Source organism: Mustela erminea, chromosome 4 (assembly GCF_009829155.1).
Source record: "Mustela erminea isolate mMusErm1 chromosome 4, mMusErm1.Pri, whole genome shotgun sequence".
NCBI classification, from domain to species: domain Eukaryota; kingdom Metazoa; phylum Chordata; class Mammalia; order Carnivora; family Mustelidae; genus Mustela; species Mustela erminea.
Window position 1 is genome coordinate 30,855,100 of NC_045617.1, and position 23,924 is coordinate 30,879,023.

Sequence of the window (23,924 nt, forward strand, 5' to 3'; positions counted from 1 at the left end):
AAGTCAGCTTTCCCCCGTTGCTAGCTTGTTGTCTTTCTTCAGATGACAGAAAAAAAAAAAAGCAATTCAAATCAGAGGGTGTCTTAATTTGTTAGCGAGAGTACTTACAAGCATTTGTTTAAGTGGGTCCTGTTGGGGGAACTGTGAATGTTGCAAATTTATTGATGCAGAATGTATCCTTTCGTAAGGATATTACGTTGGACTTGGGTTTCCGGAAACAAAACTCAACAAAAAAGTCTTCACTCACCTTTAAGCTGACAGATTGTTGCGAGGTATCTATGTATCAATCACTCTAACTCTATTTTCTGCTGAAATGTTAACGTCTTTTCCTCTAGAGTCCCCTATCTGCACGCACCTCCCCCATAAGACAACCCCGCGGCTGAGCTTTCCACGGTGAACAAATCAGACCCCAAACTCGAGCCATTTCGAAAGACTCTCCTCTTTGGGATTAATTTAAAGACAGGTGTATATGCGTGTGTGTGTGTGTGTGTGTGTGTGTGTGTGTGTGTGTGTGTGTATAATCTTCTCCGGCATGAATTCAGTGTCGCTGGGATTTCAGAAAAACGTGAAAGAGAAAGCGCAACACCGGCCGGTGCAAGCAGTGGGCCCCACCACTTGCCAATGGGAATGGCGCGGCCGCGAACTCGGCCTTTGGGTCACTCGCGCCCGCAGTCGGGGCGACTCCAGCCTCGTCGCCAGGAGCCCCAGGCCCCTGGCTCGACCTCCGCGACCTCAGGCCGCAGCCAGCCGCTTTCGAAAGCGCGGGGCTCAGCGGGGCCAGCCCTCGGGACGGGGTGCGTAGCCACTCGACCCCAGGGAGAGCGGAGAAGCGAGGGTCCTGCACATCACCCGCGAAGCCCCTGGAGGCCGAGAGCAGCGGCCGCTGCCGGGCATTGCCGACACCCGTGCCCAGGTCTCGTCAGGAGCGCTGCAGCCACGCGGGTAGCCGAGAGGCGAGCCAGGAGCCGGGGCGCGCAGGGGTGGTTCGGGTCGTGCTCGCGTCACTCAGACCGGCGGGCCAATGAGCGCCTCTTCCCGCGGCAGGCGGAGCCAATGGGACGCGCGGAAGTTTGTGAGTGGCATTAAGGGAGGGCGGGAGAGAGAGAGCCCGGGAGTGAAGTTGAAGCTAAACCCCGTGAGCTATAAAGAAGTTACAGGGGGGCGTTTTCGGCTTCCAATTAGGAATAATACTGGCTTCGTAGCAACTACCGAGGAGGAGGATTCTAAAACCACCTCACCCGTCCCAAAGCCTGCACCCCCCCCACGCACCCCTCCCCCAATTCATGACCGAGAAAAGAAAAGGGAGCCAGGACGCGCTCCGCTCCTCTCTGCCGGTGGGAAGCCGAGAGGCCGGCGGAGTTGGATGGTAGGCATGAGTACAATTAAGAGGTGGGCGCCTCTGCACCCTTTGCCGCCGGCGGGGACCGAAGGTAGGTGAAGCGAAGACACCTTGCGCCCGCCCAGAGGCACCCGCAGCTCGGCGGCGGACCGGGAGAGGCCGGTACGCTCCCACCGCCCCCCTCCCCGTGCCTGCGAGGGGCTGTCATGAATGTGCCACCTGTTAACCTGGCGCTGCCGTGCCCGGCGTGCTGCCGCTCCCGCTGGGCAGGGAGAGCCCTGGGTCGCCTTGGGAGTCCCGAGGGACTTGATGCGTAAGTGCCACTTTTTGTAGAATCCCTGAGAGTTGAGACCCAATTTAGAGAGATAGCCGAATTCCAGATCTGCCCAACTGGGGGGCCTGAAAGGCGGCCTGAGCACTGTGGAGGAATTCTGATTTGTGGAACCCTGCTTTCTGGGACGTGCGACTGGCCTGGGCGCGGGCACGGGGACCGGCGACTGAGGGTCTGCTAAGTGTCTTCAAAAATATGCATTTTGTTATTTGGGCAACTTCCCAGGGGGCTGGAGAATGTGGTTGGCATGGAAGAGGGAATGCGAGCATTATTTGCAGGGGGCTCAGTCTCGCCCCTGATCCCTCCATATCTTAAACAAACAAACAAACAAACAAACATACGCACAAACAAACACGGAGCCTGGAGGGGCGCGCTGAGGCCCTTTCCGGCCGTTTTTCAGAATTCGGGGAGTGTATGGGTGATTGCGGAGCTGCAGATCCCTTATGCTCTGATGCTGTTGTCTTCACAGTGGCCTGAAAGAGTTGTCCGGCGTTCCTGTGCTTCCCAAGTTCTTCCCAAAGGAGCTCGGAGCCGCCTCAAATGCCTCGGGACTGAAGAGCAAACGTCGGGGATTATTATGTCGATTTTTTGGGGACCGGGTTTGGCCGCGCGGAACAGAAGAAAAGGCTGGCTTCTCAGGGGTCCCGCCGGCATTTGATACCCAGAGACTCCTAGGATTGCCGTGGATCAACAACTTTCCTACGTTCGCGTCCGGTATTTTTAAAGAAAATAATTTTCTCTTCGCTGCGTTGGTCTTTCACTGACATCAGTACACTGAAGCAAAGACTTCCGTCTCTTCATTCAAAGTAGGCTTTATGTGTTTGCCAATATGATCTCTAATTGAGAGTTTAATTTTGCTTTTGGATGAATCTGTGGAGCTTATGTTGTAAGAAGAAAGGGAGAACGAGACACAATGAAAGAGAAGTCCAAAAATGCTGCCCGGACTAGGAGGGAGAAGGAAAACAGTGAATTTTATGAACTGGCTAAATTACTGCCTTTGCCCTCAGCTATCACCTCGCAGCTGGACAAAGCATCCATAATCAGGCTCACCACCAGCTATCTCAAAATGAGAGTTGTGTTCCCAGAAGGTAAGTGACTCTGCCCAGATGGAATTTCAAAGGCAGAAGGGGTAGAGGTTTGCCAGTGAGTGAGCCTACACCACTGAACAGAGGAGAGCATTCACACGTATGTACACACTCTGTGCAAAGGGAAGCTTAGCGTGGCTGCTTGACTCAGGACCTCTCGGAACTTAGATTCCTGTTGCCTTTTTGTGGCCCTTTCTACTTCCCCATTAATACTTTCTCTCCCATGCATCGGATATGTTTGGTTGGGATGCAGCCCAACAGTGCTTTTGTCAACACTTCAGATACTGAGCTCAACTGAAAGTACAAGTAATCCAAACATGACTGACTGACTTGCTTTCTTCCTTTCTTTCTTTTTCCCTTTCTTTCTTTTTTCCTTTCTTTCTTTAATTCCTCTTGTTAGAATTGTATCTAGCAGGAGGCAGGAACATTGCCAAATTCTTGTATTTTTGCTCCATATAGATAGACCCATGGACATGGAGCTAGCTAAGCTAAATAATAATTTCTAAGTTTATAATTCTACAGAAGAGAGGCAGGCATATTTAGGAACAAATTTGTCCTGGATTTACCCAGTCTCTTGATTGCTTATAGCAAATTTATTCTGAGTTTTTGAGACACCCACAGATTCTGAAACTAACTATGGGGCTTCATGATTTGCTACTCTGAGTTTGGTATTATCTCTGAGATAATAGGCTAGGATCCAAATACTTAAGGTTGAATCAAGAAGACTAGCCCGCTTGGAAACTATCTTCTAGGGGGCAGGTTGGCAAATGGGTCCTGGGAAAATTGTCTTTTAAGGCCTAGAAGGAAGAACAGCTGAGCTCGTCATGATTTAAAACATGTATTTAGATGATCAAGATTCACTGTGTGACGACAGAGCAGCCTTCAAAGAACACTGCCCTGTATAAAACCATATATACTCACTAGGAGAAGAATACTTCTCTCTTCCTTCTCCCCATCCTTTCCTTTACCCACATTCAAATAATATGTACAGATTTTTAAAAAGTACTTTAGATGTGTCTTTGCTCGAGGAGAGAGATTGGGAAATATAAAGGAGAGAATACAAAACAAACAAAAAATTCCAAGAGAAAGAACCCTGTTTATTTACAAACCAGAATGTCTTATTTGACCCACAGAGGTTTATGTTATTGTTGATTTGGGATGTTTGGGGTCTACTGTTTTCTTTTAAGGAAATGGGAAGGAAATAGCCATTATCAGGCTTGGAGTTTCACTTTGTTTGATCTTGACTAGAAGTTATTATCTGAATCAAAATCTCACAAAACAGGTCGACAAATTAGCCAGGGGCACTAAAGGAAAACTTTCAAATTTTAGTTCAGTTTTACCAGAGAACTACAACTAGTGTTATAGTTGTTTTGTCTTAAAGCAGTTCCTTGAACAGTCTCACTTGACCGTGGAAACCACAGGAAGAGAGGAATCAAAACCTAAAGTTACTGAAAAGTTTAAAAAAAAAAAGAAAGAAAGAAAAAGAAAGAAAGGGGGCACTTATATAGTAAAAACCATATTTCCCATTCAAACTGTGCTGAGAATTGCTGGTGGGAAAAGTACTATTATGCTACACTGTCTTCTTCTTCTTCTTCTTCTTCTTCTTTTTTTTTTTTTTTTTAAGAGATCTCGTTGTCTTTTATACTGTCAGCGCCTACTTTATAAAAATAAAGCTATTGCGAACTCGGCTGGCCGCGCTGTTCCTAACAGGATTATTAGCAGTGATTTGTCAGCCCCTGTGGTCTCAGTGGGCTCCCTTTCTGCGTGATTTCTAGCGGGTCTCGTCAATTATCAGTGCCGATGTCGCTCGCTGTTTGATCAGAAGAAGCATATGGTGCTGCTTGTGGGGCTCCGGGTAATCGTGGGAGGAAAAGAATAGGGGATCGGCGTTCCCGGGCAGGCACAGAAAGAGGGCTGGGGGCGCCCAGGGAGTTGCCGGGCTGGGGGCGCTCGTCTTTGTCGCGCAGATCCCCTGCTGGCTCGGCCGGGAGGGTTTCGGGCTGGTTTTTATTGTTTTGGTTTTGTTTTCTAAGAGAGCAAGCTGTCTTAAGTGCTAACTCCACAAATTATAAATCGTGTGATAAGTAGGAAGAACAGAAAGTAAACTCTCTTAGCCAACTTCTTATTTTTAAAGAGAGCACTGGCGAAGACTCCCTCTGGGGTCCCCTTGGTGGCCAGGCGGATCCCCTGTGGCTACTTTAAGGCGACTGTGCTTTCTGCAGCCCCCTCACCGTCTTCCAGAGCCCGGGCCCCTCCCCTCTCCCCTCTCCCGTGGACTCGTGTGAGTTTATGGGGAGGAGGGGATGGACGATGTGTGAACTCTGGGCACATCATTTATTTCTCCAGCTACTGTTGAGCTCATAACTCACTGGCAGTCTCCACCGGTGAGTTGGACAGGGTCATCCGAACAGCTGGCTCCTAGGGATGAGGTTTTAATTTTGAGGATAGATCAGCTTCAAAAATCCAAAACCCAGACACAGCCCTTTAAAATATTAAACGATAACAACACCCCCCCCCCCCCACCCCGCCAAAATCTTTCAAAGGAGTGGAATAATCACAAGCGGCAAAACCAGGCACAACCTGCAGAGGGTGCTAGATTTGGGTTCAGTTGTGCAGTGAAGACAGCGAATAGACAAGACTGGGTCCGTGGCAGTGGGGGAAACTGGGTGCTTTCTGTGGGAGCAACCCTTTTTAGGAACGAGAAATGGAAAGAATTTGAAGATGTAGTTCATGTTTACATCTATCTTGATCCCATTCCAGAACATATAGGTCTTAAATTTTGTTCTAAGGATGGAGTAAAATATAGCTATTTCACCATGGTAAGCGTTCTGTCACATATAACATAGGCATTTTGCAAGGTATATAATCTAAAATAATCATAAATCTGATGACATCTCAGTTATAGGCACAACAATGACTATAAAACGCCACCGTTTTGGTTCAGATTACATTTCATCTACAGTACTTATTAATATCAAAAGACTTAAATCAACAAACAGAAATCTTTCCATACTTATATCTGAAAAATAAACAAATTCTTAAAATATAGCTAACCCCCCAATAGTTCCTATCTCCCCCAGTTTCCTGTAGATTCCTTGTCTAGGGGCAAACTTCAACTTTCACTTATCTGAGTAGATAAAATTGAGCTCTTGAAAGAACAACGAGAGATTGAGAACATAGGAACAGGATATGGGTGGCTGGAATAACTAAGAATAAAGCAATAGATCGGCGGCTTCATACTTTAAAAAAAAAAACGCAGGAAAGATTACTGTGAAATCATTAAAACTGCGTATCTCCCATTGGCAGCATATTCCATTCTGAAATAACCTTGCAAAGAAAAAACTTGAGAAATGTATGTCTTTAGTGTTACCAAAGCTAGAAAAGCAGGATAAAAAAGAGAGATGGTGTGCTTTTGTGTGCAAAATAAGACAAACTCAACCAAAAAGACATATCTATTTGTTATCCAGATATAATACAGTTTTGGCTGGGGGTGTAGTGGCTTGCTGAACAACCTTTGAAAGGATCAGACATGTTTTCAGATCTATAGCCAGTGGGAATCTTGGTAACATCACACTACCAATTCATTGTAAAGATGTCTTGGGAAAATAAAAATAATCACAGAATTGAAATTAGTAACTGTGCAGGATAGGGAGTCTCTACAAAGGCTGGAAGGACAAGAATGATTAAACAAACCTCCACAGACCCTTTCTATAATATTCACCTCAAGATTGAAATCCTTAATCACCTTATATTTTTTTGAGGCCCAGAACTGAAAGAGAAAAAGAGGCCCCATTTCCCACGTGGATGGGTGATTTAAGGCTGTTTTTCTTGCTGCTCGGGGAAATGATTGAGCATTAGGTTTCCATGTTTATTTTCTTACAGAAGTTTTTCTCATTTAAAAGCCTTTAAGCCCAGTTTACGCTCCACGCTGGTTTTCTCTGTTTAATTCCAGTTTTGATGTTGACTTAAAATGTAGAGTGCAGAACTAAACTCCATACAGAGCATTTGCAAGGCAGATTTATGTGCTAGAAATTGTAGATCAGATCAATGAAAAATATACTTTTTTTTTTCTTTAAAGGGAGTAGTCACTAATAAAAACAATCACAACAGCAAAACAGGGCATTATAAGCTATAGCAAGTTGCTTTTAATTAAGCAGGGTACAATCACACACCTGAAGCTAAAATCACACTAAATTTCCAGAGGACAAATATGATTTCTAGGGGAGTTATTTTTCAAACCTGGGGGAAATCTCGGCAGCTTGAAGCTTTTGCAGACACATAAGTGGACACAATTCGAGCCCACGGATTCTGGCTGCATTTCTCTATGTCGGCCCAGGTATTTCTCAAGAGAATGAGGTTTGGAGCCAACTAACACCTTATGATGTTAGCTGTCCACCCATTGCCGGTCTCTGATTCAAGGAATTTTAAATTTTGCATGGGGGGAGGACAACCGTCAAGTATTTAGCAAGGGGGCTGCTACTTAGTACTAAAACACTGTTCGAGAAGCGCCGAGCAAACTTTCTGCATGGAGTCCCCATCCGGGAGGCGGTCCGGTGCGGAGTCGCTCTTCCTTGGTGGCTCGGGACAGACCGGAGACAGAGACCTTGTAGAAACCTCTGCCGCGCTCGGGTACGCAACGAAGCACGCAGCGGGGAGAAGCCTGTATGCTGCTACTCGCAGGCCAGGTTGGCGCGGTGAGGCCCATTCTGTCCCGGCCGCGGGGGGCCGAAGCCGAGGGGGCGCCAGCTGGAATCTCCGCACGGTCCAGACCAGGTCTCTGCCCTCCAAGGTTCGAGGACGTTCCAGCTCACCTGCCCAAGCAGAGGCCGGGCCGGTGCGGGCGTGCTCCCTCTGTCATTCGTGCTGCCCGGGCCACTGCCCCAAGGTCGGTCTGTTGTTTAAACCCGAAGTCAAGATCCTGCCGGAGCGGACCGTAGTGCGGCGGTCGAGTCCGGCAGCAAAATGGAACACAAGCCGGACACGCCTGAACAGCGGGGCAACCCCGTCCGCCCACCCGCGCCTGCCTTTGGGGCGATGGCATTGCCCCTCCCGGCCACTTTTGAAGACCTGGAGCCCTGGGGAGACACCACTTGACGTTTTTCAGTGTCACGCAGGCACTGTTGTCAACCCCGAGTGCATTTTCGTCCCACAGTTTACTGAAACCCTTTAGCTCCTGTTCCTTCGCTGCAGCCTATGACGCCGAAGGCCAGCTTGGCTGGCCTGCTCCATCCCAACTTGGAAGCCCTAGCTCCAGGGCCAGAGCTCAGCAAGGGTGCAGAGACAATCAATGCTGTGACCATCAGTCTCCACCCCAGATTTATAACTAACATTAGTGGATTCCCGGGGCGCGGCCAGGGGTCTCAGAGGCGCGCATGGGAGAGCACGGCACTCACTGCCATTGCGGATTGCAGAACACACAGGGGAGTTCGGGACACACACACACGGTAGGGTCCTGGCTGCTGCGCAGGACAAAGCCCGGCCTGGCGCTGGATCCTCGCGCTCAGGAGGTTGGCCACACCCTCCAGGTGGCCGGAGGGGGCCTCAAGCGGGGAGGGTCACAGCGCCCGAGGCTTGAGGGTGGGTATGGCTAGACACAGGAAGCAACCTTCTATCCACTGACCACTCCTGGCGGTCTAAGGGCTTGTCTAAAGGCCCCCAATCTCCGTCCCTCTCTTCCTCAGTGAGCACAGCTTCTGAGGCCCCAGAAGCCCTAACAGGAAGACCGATAAGTTGCTGGACAGGGGTGGTGGAAGGAGCCCAGGTGGCTGAGACAAGTCCCCCCGGGACTCTATGTTAGGAGCAGAGTTTGGAAGGGCTTTTCCCACTTCAGTCACCAAGTTGTGGTCAGATCCTGGGACAGCTCTTCCAGTCCCCTTCCAATTCCTATATTGCCTAAAAGGTATATCAGGATCTGCAGTCAGATGAAGCTTTCTGGGAACTACTATAAGGAGGACACATTTCTACTGAGATATAGTTTATTTATTAAAGAAAAGGGGAAAAGAACAGTAGACCAAGCTCTTCTCTTCCTCCTCTTCCTGTCTGAGTGAAGGAGGCCCTGATGCCAGGTCTGTAATCTATATTTTGTCAAGGGCATGAAATTCATTCCGAAGGAAAAGCTCGATCAATTTATTTTTGCTGCCTGTAATAACACAGCTGGATGATGCTTTGAGCTCACGCTAGACTGGGGCTCATCATTCATTCGCCAAGAACGGGCCTAAATTGTGCCTGTGGGATTAGGTCAATTTTAGTGGATCTACTTCGCCTCATTTGGTTACTAATTGGTTTCTTGTTTTATAAATCGAAATCTCATTTTCAGGAAATTACAAAACCCGTGCAGTCAGTCCATTGAGGTAATCCTTGGGTCAGGGGGTATTTAAATGGAAATGCCTCAACCGAGCACTGAGGGTAAGAGTGAAACTTCGCCCGGGGTTTTCACATGAAATGTGAGCTAGCCCTTTAGATCCATAATAGATACATCCCTTCTAATACTACTTATGTAAATATGATAAACCAGACTTTAAGGAAAGAGCGGGGAGGGGAGAAGCAAAATTTATCTGCTAAGGTTAATGTGGCATATCTTGGAAATCTTCCAAAATAGATTATGTTTTCCTTTGTCTTCGGCCACTTTAGCTGGGGAAAATCCTTTTGTCTAAAACCCGATTTAGTTATCGCCTCCCTCACAGAGCTCCTTTTCTCCTTTGCAAAACCCCGTTCCCTCGGCCTCACCGAATTACAAGAGAATCTTTAGATCTTGTTCCCACTGTAATCCTGCCGCAAAGGGAGCTGGTTTCCTCCTCATTTTAAACAGACAATCAAAGGATTTGTGAATTTTCTGCGGTAGGTCAAGTGCAGAAACGAAATCTCAGCTTACCCCCCTCGCCAACTGAAATTGGGTGCGGGAGCGCGTCACCGCGGGCAGGAGGTGAGGGGGTCGGGGAGAGGGGTCCCTGGCCCACTGCAGGATTTTCGGGAGGCCCAACCCTTGACCCGGGGCTTCCGAAGGTGTTCTGGGAGGGCTGAAGGGCGAGCTCAGCCCTAGGATTAGGTCAGGAAAGCCTGGCAGGTAGAGGAAGGCAGCCAGTGTCTTATAAAACATTAACCCAGACCAAACCGTGTGGCGGCGAGTTCAACCGCAAACATAGAGGAGGCAATGCTCCGTGAAAGCAAAAGGTTCCCTAAAAGGTGTGGGGGTAGGGGCAGGGGAGGGCGAGGGAGGCCCCTGTTAACCTGCGCCAGGCGGGCTGTTTAGTAACCTGCGGGGAAGTCTTATTTTCCCCTCGTAGGCGCATGCTAATGAGGCCGCAACCCGAGACAACAAACAGCAGAGGCTGGCGCTGCGGTTCGGAACCAGTACTTAACCCCGAGCCCAGCTCGGGGATTTTCAAATGATTCGGGTCGGGAGGCCGTTCCCGGGCTGTTTCCAGCCGACTTAGGAGAACTTCACCATTTTAGAATAAAGACGTTTGCTGACCCCAAGCGCAGGCTTCGCACCCTTCCGGAAGACCAGATTCCAGACGCGAGGAGGCCTCTGCCTTCTCCCCGGGGGCTGGGAGCGCCCCGGCCCTTCGCCCCCGCGCAGCCTGGCGCTTCCAGGCCTCGGCCGGGCCCGGGCGCCCACCGGCCAGCGCCACCCGCGTCCCCGGCTCTCCCAGCAGGTTCTTTTCCCTTTCCCCCAGTTTGGCCTCCTCAGCCAACAACCCCCATCTCCCTTTCCGCCACTTTTGCGTGTGTGTGTGTGTGTGTGTGTGTGCGTGAGCAGCGATGAGAAAAAAGAACGCGTCGTGCCGGAAAACCAGGCTGGATAGCTTGGCCGAGACCCAAGCAGCGAAGGGAAGGTGACACGGCGGAGGGGTGGGTACAGGTGGCTGTGGCGGAGGCTCTCCTAAACAGTCCAGGAGGACCAAAGCATCTGGGCCGTGGTGTCACTCCTGGGAGGGAAACTGGGGCGGGCTAAAGAGGCAGGAGGGATTGACGAGAGGCGAGGGAGGGAGAGGAGTCCGGCGGCGGGCGGGGAGCATCAGTGTTTGCAGAGCGGTGGGGAAATCGTTAGATTTATTTAGATGTGCAAACACCCAGAAAGACCCGATTCGAGCTTAAGGGGCGCTCCTGGTTACTCGTTACCAGGGTTTTGATCGCTTGCTTAGGAAGCAGCTCCTGGCCAACACATTTTAAGAGTCCAACTCCATGTTTTATTCCGAAAGATCCGCCCTCACCCCCATATTACAATGTGAGTGTGTCTGTCACTGTGTACTTCATGGTGATTTGTACTTTAATGCAGCAAATCAGTAAATCACCCCTCTTTTTGTCATGTTAAACCTTGTTTATTGGTGGAAGAATAAAAGAGTTTAACTACCTAGTAAAATTAATTTCAGCAGCAACACTGTTAAAAAAAAAAATATTACCTGTAAGTAGTTACAGGTAGTATAACCTCTGTCTCAAGTTTCCTCTGCCTTTTTTTTTTTTTTCATTTTCTTTCTGCAAACAGGTACTATAGCAGATTCCGTATTAATTTTTTAAAACATCAGCCATGGGTATGCAGAGAATTGTATTTTTTTAGGCATCATCGGAGAAATGATTTCTGGCAAAGCCTGGAAAGATCTTAACGTGGTAGCATCCAGGAGAGAAAGGGGCTGTCTTTGTTAATAGATGGTGCCTGGGAAGTAGAGAAACTGAATGATTGTCTATATCCAATAGGGAACAGGAAATATTGCTTAAGACGGTATAAGCACTTGAAAGCAACTTCAAAAAAAGGGTATACTTTTTTTTTTTTTTTGAAAGGCAAGGTTAGGATGTGTAAATCGAGGGCTGGCTCAGGGTGGGAAGAAGGGGAAGCAGAGGAAGAAGGATTGTTCAGGGATGTTGGTGCTGGGAACCATCCGCAAGCAAACGGATTTCTACGGAGGGAATCGAAGTCAGGGGGCTAGGGGAGGAAAATGGCTGGAGAGCCTGGCAGCCAATGAGAAAGCCCACCAAGGACCAGCTGGACCCTGCTCTAAGCCTCAGGTATTCGCTCCTGGCACTTGCTGGATGTGCGGACACACTCGGCCTCCTGATAAGGAAGATGATGACACTTTGGGAGAGAAACAGTGTCCCTCACCCCTCTAACCACACTAGTGAACCTATGCAAAAGTTAACTGCGGGGGTTTGGTGTCCGCCCCTTCTGGACACAGGCGGTCCTCAAATTCAGCCATTTGGGGTACTGCCAGGAGGGGCTCTCAGCCAGGGCCCTGCCCTCCCGGAGAAACCGATGCCGGTCGGGGAGAGGGAGTCTGACCTCTACGCAGTCCTTTATAAGTCGAGAGGGCGGGACCGAAATTTACCCGCTCGCGTCCTAGGCTGTCCCGGTGCGGTCGATCTCCGAGGGTATCAGGTCGTGCGTGCGAATTTGGGGGGGTGTGACAATAATGGAGAGATTAGACTCAAATTGCTAGCCAGGTCGGAGTCCCATCGCTAAAGGTTGTCTCTTTGTCTCTACAGGACTCGGCGAGGCGTGGGGCCACTCGAGTCGCACCAGCCCTTTGGACAACGTGGGCAGAGAACTGGGCTCCCATTTGCTCCAGGTAGTGGCGCGTCAGCACACAGGCTTTGAGGGCTCAGGTGCCTGGCCCCGCACCCGGCTTCTTGATCTTTAGGGAAATGGGATGGGTCCCAGACGTGGCTTTCTTGCAGTCCCTACAGCTCCTTCCAAAATTAAAACGTTGAGCTCTTAACCTCATTGGGTGAGGATGGCACCTCTCCAGGCAGAGAGGGAGGCAAGGTGACAATGAGCACGCTAGGTTTAGAAGGGAGTCCCTCAAGGTCCCAAACCAGGATGGCTGAACCGAGGGAGGTGGCCATTTGACACCATTCCGCCAAAAGAACCGAGCACGCTGGGCCAAGCTGCAAAACCACCAGAAATGAAGGATTTACACAGGAATAACGGGAATCTGGTAGAAACGCCCATCAGTGCTTTCAGTCCACACATTCCAGATCCAGCTGCGCCTGCAACTCTTTCGTCTCCTCCCTGTAGTTGCGAGCTCCCTCCTCTCTCTCCATGAGATCTCACCCCAGGCCAGCCCAGCCCGCATACAGACCCTAGCCTACAGACATACAGCTCCCCAGGTAATGAGTTTACCCAATGTGGAGGCGCCCATTACAGCGTTGTTTGCAGTGTACACCGTTTTAAATTGCCCGTTGCCCGTTTAAGTCGCATAGCAAATATTTAAAATAGCAAAACTCCCTGTGGCATTTTTAGGCTTGACACTTGTCTCCCACCCTCTACCCCCTTATCATTATCCATGTCCACCGCCAGCTCCTCATGTGGGAGCCTCAGACCCAAATAGCACCGTGAGACTCTGAGCGGCTTCTTCCCCGTGGGCCGGGCAGGACCCGCATCTCATGTCTTCCCCGTCCCGCTGCTGCTACTTTGTACCCCCCCCCCCCCGCAAGTCCTGGAGACAAAAAGAGATTCTAGTGCCACAGAGCACGGAAAGGCCAGTGTAAGCATTCCCTCACAGGCCTGGCCTGTGGCCTCCACACCTCTGAATTAAACAGAAGGGCCTTGTCAGTCTCCTTTCTCAGAGACACCTTCGTCAGTTGTTGCTCAACGACACACTCCCGCCATCTTTCCATGCTCCCCTCTAAGGTCCCTCATCAAAATAAAGGAAAGAACAAAACCCAAACAATCTTCCACTCCTCCCAGTTCTTGCCCCGTCTTTTCTCTCTCCATGCCACACTTCCGGAAGAACTTAATTATCCTCTCAGTTTCCTCACTCACCTTGCTCCCCTCACTTCCACACCCCTGCGGTCTGGCATCTCTCCTAACTGTTGTGCTCTGCCAGGCTCTATCACCTTTTGATATCAGCATAAGGATGCTCATCTCTTATCCTGCCTGACTTTGTTTATTCCACAAATATAGGAGGGCCAAGTATGTGCCAGACAGAAAGTCCTGCCCACATGGAGTTTACATTCCAAGGCCAGCAGCCTTGCCAACCCAGACAGGGACATGACTAGTATAACAGGTGCTGTGGAGAAAAGTAAGAAGGGGGAGGGAGGGGCTGGGTTTGAGTAGTACCACTTAAAATGGGGACATTGCAGAGGACCTCACTGAAAAGAGAACCTCTGGGGAAATCCCTGACAGAGGCAACACTGCTTACTCAACATTCACTCTCTCCCTTGGCTTCTAAGGTAGCACAATTTCCTAGATTCTTCTCCCTCTCTGCTCGCTCCTCTGGTTTCCCCACTGCTCTCTGGCTGCAAATGCTGGCATTTCTCCAAAGTTCCACCTCTGTTTCTCCTCTCACAGCTTCAAGGCCTCAGGGTAATCTCAGCCAACACCATCACCTCAACTTCTTTCCCACATTTGCATGACTCCAGCTGGTTTTCAGTCTAGACACCCTTCTGGAGCTCCAGACCTTTCTCTCTTACTGCCAACTGGATATCTGCATCAACCTGAAGTTTAGCATCTCCAAGACAAGGATTCATTTCTTCCCTCCTCCAGTCTTCCACTCATAGAAAAACTCACCATGCTTCCCTAAATTTTCAATCTGGGCTTATGGTGTTATCCTCTATTCAATGACCTTGAAGTCACTCTAAGCTTCTCTTTCTGCCACTATTAAATTCCACAACTAGAACCATCTTTGACTTAAACTCTCCCTCTTCCTCATCTGCCTGTGACCACCCAATTTTAGGGTCAACCACCTCTGAAATCTTCATCCCCACTTTTTCCCCCTATAGATCACTGTCCACATTCTGCCATTAAAAATCAAAACAAAATGAAATATAGACACTAGCGTGTGCACGCACACACCCCTAAGCATGCTATTTCCCCTCCTTACCTGCTTAGAAACTGCTGGAAACCTGATGCCTACAGGAACATCTCTGAATTCCTCTGATTGATATCTCAAACTCTCCGAAAACCCGGCACTGGTGTACTTTCTTAGCCCATCTCTGGCACACCAAGTACCTCATGCCTGAGTACACCAGATACTCCCTCCTGCCCCCCAATCCCTGCCAAGTCATTCCTTCTACCTAGGATACCCTTCCTCTCATCTCCAGTTCAAACGTCCACTTCAAGGCTCTGTCAAAGAGTTCCTCTGAGGCCCTCTGATTCTCCCCCAGGCCTCTGGCCACTCAGCCTCTGGGCCCCTACAGCCCTGTCTCTTTAGCTGTGCTGTTATCATGTCTGTCTTTAGCGGGTCACTGCTGCTGGACTTCCAGCAATTTGAGAGCAGAATCTGACACATCCTTATGTCCCCACTGCCCGGACTAAAGCCTCATTCACAGAGATAGGGGGATAGGGAAAGTCTAGGATAGGAGTTTCTTTCACGGAAAGTCTGTCAGTTTGATGCATCAATGTAAGCACACACATATGTGAACACTATACCACTACTCTTACAGACTTGCTGCCTGGAAAGCCTCTCATTTCCTAAACCCCCTTTCCCAGATTCTTTCTGGAGCTACTAGGCAGCTGCCTTCTTTCTGTCTACAAACTTTTCAGACTACCAGCCCTTCCATATGGCTCAGTGCCCATTTCCCAAGCCCTGCTGGTACTCTTTCCATTATAGGATGCTGCCATTATGGAGTCCTCCAAGACTGACACAGGAAACCTTTCATTCTTTCAGTGATCATCCAAGAACATCCCCAAGAACCTACCCACCTCTTATTGTAGGCTGTGGTCCCTGTGCCCTATGTGTGTGTGTGTGTGTGTGTGTGTGTGTGTGTGTGTGATAGATATCCATTATATCCATATAGATATAGATATCCATTTTGGTGGATCCTGAGTCTTGGAGGGCAGTAGTCTTGACTGCTCCTTCCTCCGGGCGTCTCCCAGTGGGCCACATATCCCAGATGCTTACATATTTGGATGAACAAGAGAGGGACTCTTGCGGCAGGTATTCTATGCCTTATGTCCTACCAGCTTCTCTACCCTCTCTGTCCACTCTTCTGGCTGAACATCTCTCGTGTTCAGCCCCATGGCCCAGGGGGCTGACTATTCAACTCTGTTTCTATCTCCCTAGACCCTGGATGGCTTCATCTTTGTGGTGGCCCCAGATGGGAAGATCATGTACATCTCAGAGACAGCCTCAGTCCACCTGGGTCTTTCTCAGGTAGGTGAGTGGTCCATACCTCCAGCCTTCCATGTTTATACTGAGAGCTGGAGACCCACAGTAAGGGTCGGGGTGCGTTCCCAAAGCTCTTATATGTGCATTTCTGGGACTGGAAACATCTCAGCTGGCAGATCTGCGTCTCCTTTTTCCTCTACTTCCCTATTCTCACCCCTTATTCTGTTACCTTTTAGAGTTCCTACCATAAGTCAAACACCATGGGTGGCGGTTGCTTACTAAAGTCTAAAAATGTCTAAAAAAGTCTAAAGATGTGTTCACTTGAACATTGTCAGATAACTACTACTGCTAGTACTACTATTACTGTAATTACTATTACAGTAATGAGGAAGCTGAGGCTTAGATAGACTGCAATAGGTAGCCAACCACACAACTGGGTTAAAACTCAGGGCTGACCCTGAAGCTTTCGCTCCTGTCCTCACAGCCCTGTAGACACCCTGGTCCAATCTTCTAGCCCTGCACGGGCATTCCTCCAACTCCGAGAAGCTGATACCCCCCTCTTTACAGGTAGAGCTGACTGGGAACAGCATTTACGAATACATCCACCCCGCGGACCACGACGAGATGACCGCGGTGCTCACGGCCCATCAGCCCTACCACTCTCACTTCGTCCAGGGTAAGCGGCGCGAGCCTCTGACACTTGGGCCCATCTCCCTTGGCTTGTGGCTTTTCCCCCCGTAGGCAAGGCAAGGGCGGGGGCAGGGACTGGGTCGCGGCACCACCCTTCTCCCTGGCTCACAGCCTGCCCCTCCCTCCGCTCCTCTCTCCCAGAGTATGAGATCGAGCGCTCCTTCTTCCTGAGGATGAAGTGCGTCTTGGCCAAGAGGAACGCGGGCCTCACGTGCGGTGGCTACAAAGTGCGTGGCTGAGAGGGACGGTCCGACCCGCGTGTAGGGGAAAAGGGCAGGACAAGAGGAGCTTGCGGCGTGGGAGGGACATTGCTGCGTCCCCGACTGCCCCGACGGCATCCCCACCCCCGCACGGGTCGCAGCGCTGCCTGCCCGGGAGCACCTCGAGAGTTGTTGTCATTTGTGAACACTTGGCGGCTACTAAGTTTTAAGACTTAGTTTCACTGTGTCCGGTTAAGGCCGGGCCGCTGGGACTCTTAATCTGGGGCTTATAATGGGCTTTAGGGGTGTGCAAAGCGTCTGAAATGGTGGGCCATTTTTGCGGATTCTAGAGTTTACGCACAGCGTCAGATTCCGACCCCAAGGGGTTACGAACCAGAGCTTTAGCTCGAATCCATGGTTCTCCGGTTCAGTGAGATGAAGCACAATTAGAATGCGGGTTCCAGAGCCCCACTATCCGCTTTTGAGGGGTTCGGGTCGGCAGGTGTTGCCAGGCCTCTGCATTTTTACACGCTCTCAGGTGGATTCTGTGGGGGCAGGACAGTCATTTCCTTGAGACGCTGGAGCTCCAATAACTGTGGACCTCTCAGTGCGGGGGCGAGGCCCACCTGGCCTTTGTGGCCCCGGGGAGTCGCCAAGTATTTCAATCCCTTACCCACCTTTTTGGATTCGTTTCCGGGTTGGGGCTGAGTCTCTCCCCCACCTTTCACCCTCCGCTGCAGGTCATTCACTGCAGCGGCTACCTGAAGATCCGCCAGTACAGCCTGGACATGTCCCCCTTCGATGGCTGCTACCAGAACGTGGGCCTGGTGGCCGTGGGCCACTCGCTGCCTCCCAGCGCCGTCACGGAGATCAAGCTGCACAGCAATATGTTCATGTTCCGCGCCAGCCTGGACATGAAGCTCATCTTCCTGGACTCCAGGTGGGGGGCCGAGGCGGGAAAGGATCACGCTAGTGGGAGAGGGGTCTTGCTCAGTGACTGAGAGCTCTTCCTCGACCTTCTGAGCCCATTTTGCAGACGGGGCGACTCACGCGGCCCTGCGGAGGGGGGCGGGCGCCCAGGTCTGAGATGGCTGTCCGGGGCGGGGGGGGGGGGGGCTCTCCGGCGCTCTGAGCTCATCCGCGAGGACTGCTCTCGGCAGAGTGGCGGAGCTGACGGGGTACGAACCTCAGGACCTAATCGAGAAGACTCTGTACCACCACGTGCACGGCTGCGACACCTTCCACCTGCGCTGCGCCCATCACCTGCGTAAGGCACCGCTGTTGCCCGCACGGGTCTAAGCCCCGCGCGTCGCGGGGAGGGGAGAGGGCGTGATTTCAGTCCGCAGTGAGCGGAAGGATGGGAGCCCTGCTCGCCGGGTGGTGGTGCGAGGCCCTTGCCAGGGAGCGGCTGCTCCAAAGCTGAGACCAACCTTGTTTCTCTCATGTCCGCGGGAAGAGTTTCCGAGTTTCTGGGTAAATTTCCCCCAGGAGGGGTTTTATGCTTCCCCTCCTGCCCGCTGCAAACCTCACTGAAGACAGGAATAAAAACTGAAGCTAGCCCACTTGACTCACGTGCACCGACCTGCTTCAGCTTTTGATAGAGCTTTGCTTTGAACTTAATTTCGAGGAACAGGGACCCTGAGTCTCTGAGTTCAGCTGCCCAGACCCCACCTTCCTTAGTTAGAAAGCTGAAAGGGGAAATCCCCCAATTTTAAGCGTCCCCCACCTCTTTGCCAATCGCTAGGGACTGGAGGACGTGATGCAAAGTAACAGAACAATCTATTCCTTTGGGAATGTAGGGGTTGTCTCTCCCTCCTGCCTGGGCACGATTAGGGCCCATAGGGACCCGCACTCCCACCGCCAGGGGTTGCATTTGGGCCGAATTAGCAGCTGATTCTTCACTCCCAGCAGCCTTTTGTCTCTCCCATCAGTGCTCGTGAAGGGGCAGGTGACCACCAAGTACTACAGGTTCCTGGCGAAGCACGGTGGCTGGGTATGGGTGCAGAGCTATGCGACCATCGTCCACAACAGCCGCTCCTCCAGGCCACACTGTATCGTCAGCGTCAACTATGTCCTCACGTGAGTGCAAGTCTGGAACACTTCGCCCACTCCAGGCAACCCTGGTCTCCAAGAGGGTGGTGGGCACTGCGGGTTAGAGGAGACTGGGGTCCACTGGGGCGCAGGCAGGTTCTGACCCCACGGCAGGCTGTGCTGGGAGGCGGCAGCTTGAGCACGTTTATCTTTACAAAGTTATATTCCAAGGAAAGATTTAGGAGTTTTTCCATCTACAGTCTATATTTGCTTCCTGCTCCCGATCTCTCTTTTAACCTTTTAAGCGAACTCTGCATTAAATAAAACTTAATGCGGCAGAAAGAAAAAAGAGGGAGAGAGAGAGGAAAGGGTCCGACGTACGGAGCCATTTATGGTTAACAAACAGGACATCTGTTTCACTTTTTCAAATCTGGGTTTGAAGTTCTTAATTTTAACCAGAGACTCCAAAGTTAAGAGTTCTGAGAGAATGATTCTTCCGTTGAACCGCAATGGGGGTTTAAGTGACCAGGCGGGTGTGAATTTAACCTCCAGAAAGCAAAGGGACCCAGGCTAATGCCACGAGTCTTGGCGGGTGCCCAGGCCCCATGCGTTCTGGGACCACCTCACTAGGTGAGGAGCTGGCGTCGGGGTGCCAGCAACGGGCACAGTTGACTGGGCTGGACGGCCTTGGTGGCGGCAATGGAACCTTATTCTTTCTAGAAACAATAATCATTTCTGGTCCGTGGTGTGGCCCGGCAGGCTGATCACGTGGCCTGGTGTGCGGCTGGTGAAGAAAGCGCCTTCTGTATAATGTTTGTGAAGTTGAATTGCTCAGGTTTGAAGCCTTTATGAAGAGCCCTTTTGTGTGCACAGTTTCTGGGTTTTTTTGGGTAGTCACTGAAATTCTTGTGATTTTAGGGGACCTCAGGAGTTATTTGCTCTGGAAGCATTGACAGACCCAGCGCTTAGTAGAAATGCTATTTTCTCATTGGGAAGTTAGTTAAGGGTTTCTATTTGGAATCACAATATACTAATAGGCCACGAGGACTCTCCACTCATTCTACCTCGTTTTAAATCACCAAATTAAAAATGTAGTGCTTGAAAATATGGTGCTTGGAAATAGACTATTTACTCTGTGGCCTGTTTAATAAGAAATTTTAATTCAATAGACTTCAGAAATGACTTTGGTTTAAATGAGGATTCAGTATTCAAGAATAATAGCTGGTTATTAAGAGGAATCTTTTTATTCCTTTCATTTAATAAATGGCATTAAAATAAATACTGTTGGGTTTTTGTAGTAGCAAGAAAGCTGTGGATTTTAATACAGAGCCGAAAACATACCAATATTTTGGGTATCATGAAATAAAACTGTATTTTATGAATGCATTTTTTATATTATCAAAGTACACATAAGGGAAAATGACAAAGCATAATTCATAAAATAAGCCACTCTGTGAAGCAAAAGTATTAAGGAGTGAAAAATTATGTCTGCTTACCATGGAAAGGAAATGGACATTCTTTAAGAAGGTGCTTTGTATGGCTGAGACATCACAATTCTTATACATGCACTCTGTTCTCTGGTGGGTGCCTGTGGTTAGTAATCATTTTTTATCAAACAGCAGGGTATATAGTCACACAGACCCACATAAATGATCAGAATGCAAGTTAGACCTCCCAAAGGGTAAGCTTAATTTATGTTTGGAGTCATTTTGAAATATTCTGTTTTGTTTTCCAGTGGATAAGTGTACTTCCTTTCTTCTGTTGACTCTGTCCTTCTTCAGTTCACACACTTTTCCAGAGCTGCAGGATTAGGCTACCAACTTTATATCAGATTAAAAAGATGTAATGAGGATAAAATGATTTTCAGAAGGAAAAATAGCATGGCTCATATTTTTCTCAATGTTTTATACCTCGGAATGAAAATGGAAATAAACACACAGAAGCACGCAAGATGAAAAGCTGAAATTGATTACCCTTTTATGAGCCTCAACTCCAATCCTTTGTATAAAAATTCTTAAGACAATTTTTATAGCTGCAAATGTGGAAACTGCCTTAGACGAAATGTCATCAAGTGGCTCTGTGTGTGTTGACAGGATTTTCATAATGAACAGGTTGCAGTTTGTTTGATGTGTATATCACACATCTGGCTGGAAGTTACTAATTTACATTGTCTTAGCAAATTAAATAGATGGCTATTGATTCTCTATGGTAGCAGTGAACTACCACATACATTTGTTCTCAAGGCTAGTTCTCTTTGCAGCCTGAGAATGATAAGTGAATTCTTTCCAAATATACTACCTCAAACAATGTACTTAAAACCACAATTGGGCAGGCCAGATGTTTTCCCAATTTAGACATGTTAGTAGCATACATTTTTCAGGGATTGTCGTATCATGAAAGTAGAGAGAATTTTAAATAAGCATTGGTTAAATGAAGGAGTGACATTGATGGAAGCTGCATTCATAAGAAACTCATTTTTTCAAATTTCCTGATGGCCAATTTATTGTTGAAGTTAAAACATGCCTAGAAATACTCATCATTATTATCTGACAAAAGTGATGATGAATAGAAATATTCAGTAACCTTGTTCTAATAAGCAGTCGCATCTGCGAATACAGGCATTTTAGAGGCTGAGGTAACCGTCTTTGTACAACCATCACACACGAGTTGGTGTTCTGAAAATCTACAGAAGAAAGGGAGAGGACACTATGATTAAATTTTTTAAAACTCTCTTAGTTTTTCTCTGGGTGCTTGAGGGTCCCTAAAGCTTATACAGCTCTTCATTAAAACTCAGAAACAAAAACAAAAACAAAACAAAAGGCTTCTCTCAAACCAAAAGACTGACCAGTTCGTGATTTTCTGTAAGACACACATACCTGTTAGCTTTATGTTCCACATTAAAAAAAAAAAAATCATTCTTATAGGTCTTGAGTGCCCATAGGCTTTGAAATAAGTGTTCAGTAGGACAGGCCACTCTCCCTGATTATTTTCAGGAGGGTAGATGAATGGAGATACTGTCTAGTAACACTGAATGTTGGGGAAAGTCCAGACAAGTATGAAGAGTATAAGGAATTCTGTGTAAAAACTGAGTAATTTTCTTAAATTCATATTTCCTTGGGTTTGTTTAATTAGTAGTACTAAATATTCATAGCCAGTTCAGATGGAAAACATTAGTACTCAATGTGAAGAAAATTGAAATTGTAGAACACCCAATAAACTATGAAAAGTAATTTCTAGAAAAATTAACAAGAATCTTGATTCTTTTTAGGTTATTAAACTTCATATGTTATAAAGATAAAACTTTAAAAATCTACTTTTAAGGATAAATCGTAGAAGTATAAAAATCACATTTTAAAATGTTTAAGGACATCAATTTTTCAAACATACAGAAAAATTGAGAGATGAGTACAGTGAATACCCACACATCGTCTATAATATAAGCCATTTTTGTTTTATCTCCTTTTCTATCTATATGTACATCTATCTGTATGTGCATTTTTTTCCACTAAATTATTTCAAAGTAAGCCACAGACATCATGATTCTTCATCTTAAATAATATTCTCTTACATAGTCACTGTACCATTTATAGCAGCACATGTGTGTAGAAGGTTACAAAAATGTTCGTGAGATCTAGTTTACTGATGCCATTAAAAACAATCTGGGGCGCCTGGGTGGCTCAGTGGGTTAAGCCGCTGCCTTCGGCTCAGGTCATGATCTCAGGGTCCTGGGATCGAGTCCCGCATCGGGCTCCCTGCTTGGCGGGGGGGCCTGCTTCCCTTCCTCTCTCTCTGCCTGCCTCTCTGCCTACTTGTGATTTCTCTCTGTCAAATAAATAAATAAAATCTTTAAAAAAAAAACAACAATCTGTCACTGACATTCATCAAGTACTCACTGATATATATGACCTCAGTAGGTTGACTGATAGTTGGTGTTTTGTGAGGGGACTTCCGTGGGATATAGTTGCAAATGCTAGTGTATTTTAAATTAGACTTCTAGTAAGAATTATAAGTTAATACAATTCTGACATTGTTCTCTGGAAAGTAAAAGAGAGAGATTTTGAGAGTTATTTTGGTAACTTGGGAATCACAGACTTAATATCTTTAACCATTTTTTGTTGGTGAGGGAGGCTTCTCTGCTTACATCCTAAGTTTAGGATTGAACGTTGTTTTAGTGGAAAATGTCACAAACTGCTTTAGAGTGATTCATCGAACACATAAGAATTTTCTATGTTAAAATTTCTATTTCAGTGTTATAAAAAGCAGAACAAATAGACAATTTGAATTAGTGGTCTATGCAACACTACCTGCTAAGTAATCCTTTGCATTTATAGAAAAGTTTGGGCAAAATGCCAAAGGAGACATAACTTCCTTCATGTAAAAGAAAAAAAAAAGGGGTCTCTACATTGTAATTATTGCAGGTCCAATATTTTTGCTTTTCTTTTTATAAAACATCTGTAGTTCCCACATTTATTTATTTTTAAAATATTTTATCTTTTTAGTTACCACATTTAAAAAGGGTCTTTAAGTATTAACATATTCTGTGACTATAAAGCCTTATGTATAAATTTATCACAAGGCAGCAGATGTTAAAATATGTTCATGTTAGTTTGCTCTTTCAAGTGTATTAATAGTGCTGAGTGAAGTTCAGCATTTAAATTAAAAATTATTTTTTTATTAATTTAAATTGTTATTACTACTAAGAAAGTTTAGAAAATGCTTTTTAAAAACTTGACCAATAATATATAAAGTTATAGAAATAGATTTTATTTCTCTGGTTAACAAAACCATTTTTTATATTATAAATAATGTCAAATGAAGTGCCTTTTGACTTAACAAGCCATAGCAAAATATAAAATAATTTACTCACATGCTTTGGATTTGTGGAGCACTTGTTGCTTGGATTTAATTTTTTGATCATTAAAAATAATAATCATGCTCTAATGTATACCCGTAAATTAGATTGATCCTTAATTGTGTTTAATCTTTATTATAATAATATTGAACATCAAAGCCCCAGTTGTCCTTTTTAAATGATCTTTTAAGTAAGTGACTGATTACAGAAATGAATTGAGGACACATTTGTATAAATGGTAATTTTTAACAGTAAAAACTATTAATAGTAATTAATAGTGATTTTATAACTACTAAAACACTTTATTAAAAGAAAGTGCTCGGGGATTTAGTCTGTGTTATAGTTCATACCAC

The 23,924-nt window shown here is 47.4% G+C and overlaps 1 protein-coding gene across 2 annotated transcripts in view; it reads left to right on the forward strand.

The window, feature by feature from the left end:
• Window positions 1-1,121: 1,121 nt before the first annotated feature.
• Window positions 1,122-23,924, forward strand: part of SIM1 (SIM bHLH transcription factor 1) — a 72,601-nt gene continuing 49,798 nt past the window's right edge. The window contains exons 1-9 of one of the 2 annotated variants that reach the window (XM_032338964.1): window positions 1,122-1,430; window positions 2,140-2,758; window positions 12,233-12,315; window positions 15,754-15,843; window positions 16,366-16,474; window positions 16,630-16,715; window positions 17,429-17,628; window positions 17,849-17,955; window positions 18,620-18,767. In XM_032338964.1, coding sequence (XP_032194855.1) covers window positions 2,584-2,758; window positions 12,233-12,315; window positions 15,754-15,843; window positions 16,366-16,474; window positions 16,630-16,715; window positions 17,429-17,628; window positions 17,849-17,955; window positions 18,620-18,767 — 998 coding nt within the window. In that variant the 5' untranslated portion in view covers window positions 1,122-1,430; window positions 2,140-2,583. Of the gene's footprint in view, window positions 1,431-1,609; window positions 1,653-2,139; window positions 2,759-12,232; window positions 12,316-15,753; window positions 15,844-16,365; window positions 16,475-16,629; window positions 16,716-17,428; window positions 17,629-17,848; window positions 17,956-18,619; window positions 18,768-23,924 lie in introns of those variants that run through there. The other variant, XM_032338965.1, reaches the window with a different exon arrangement.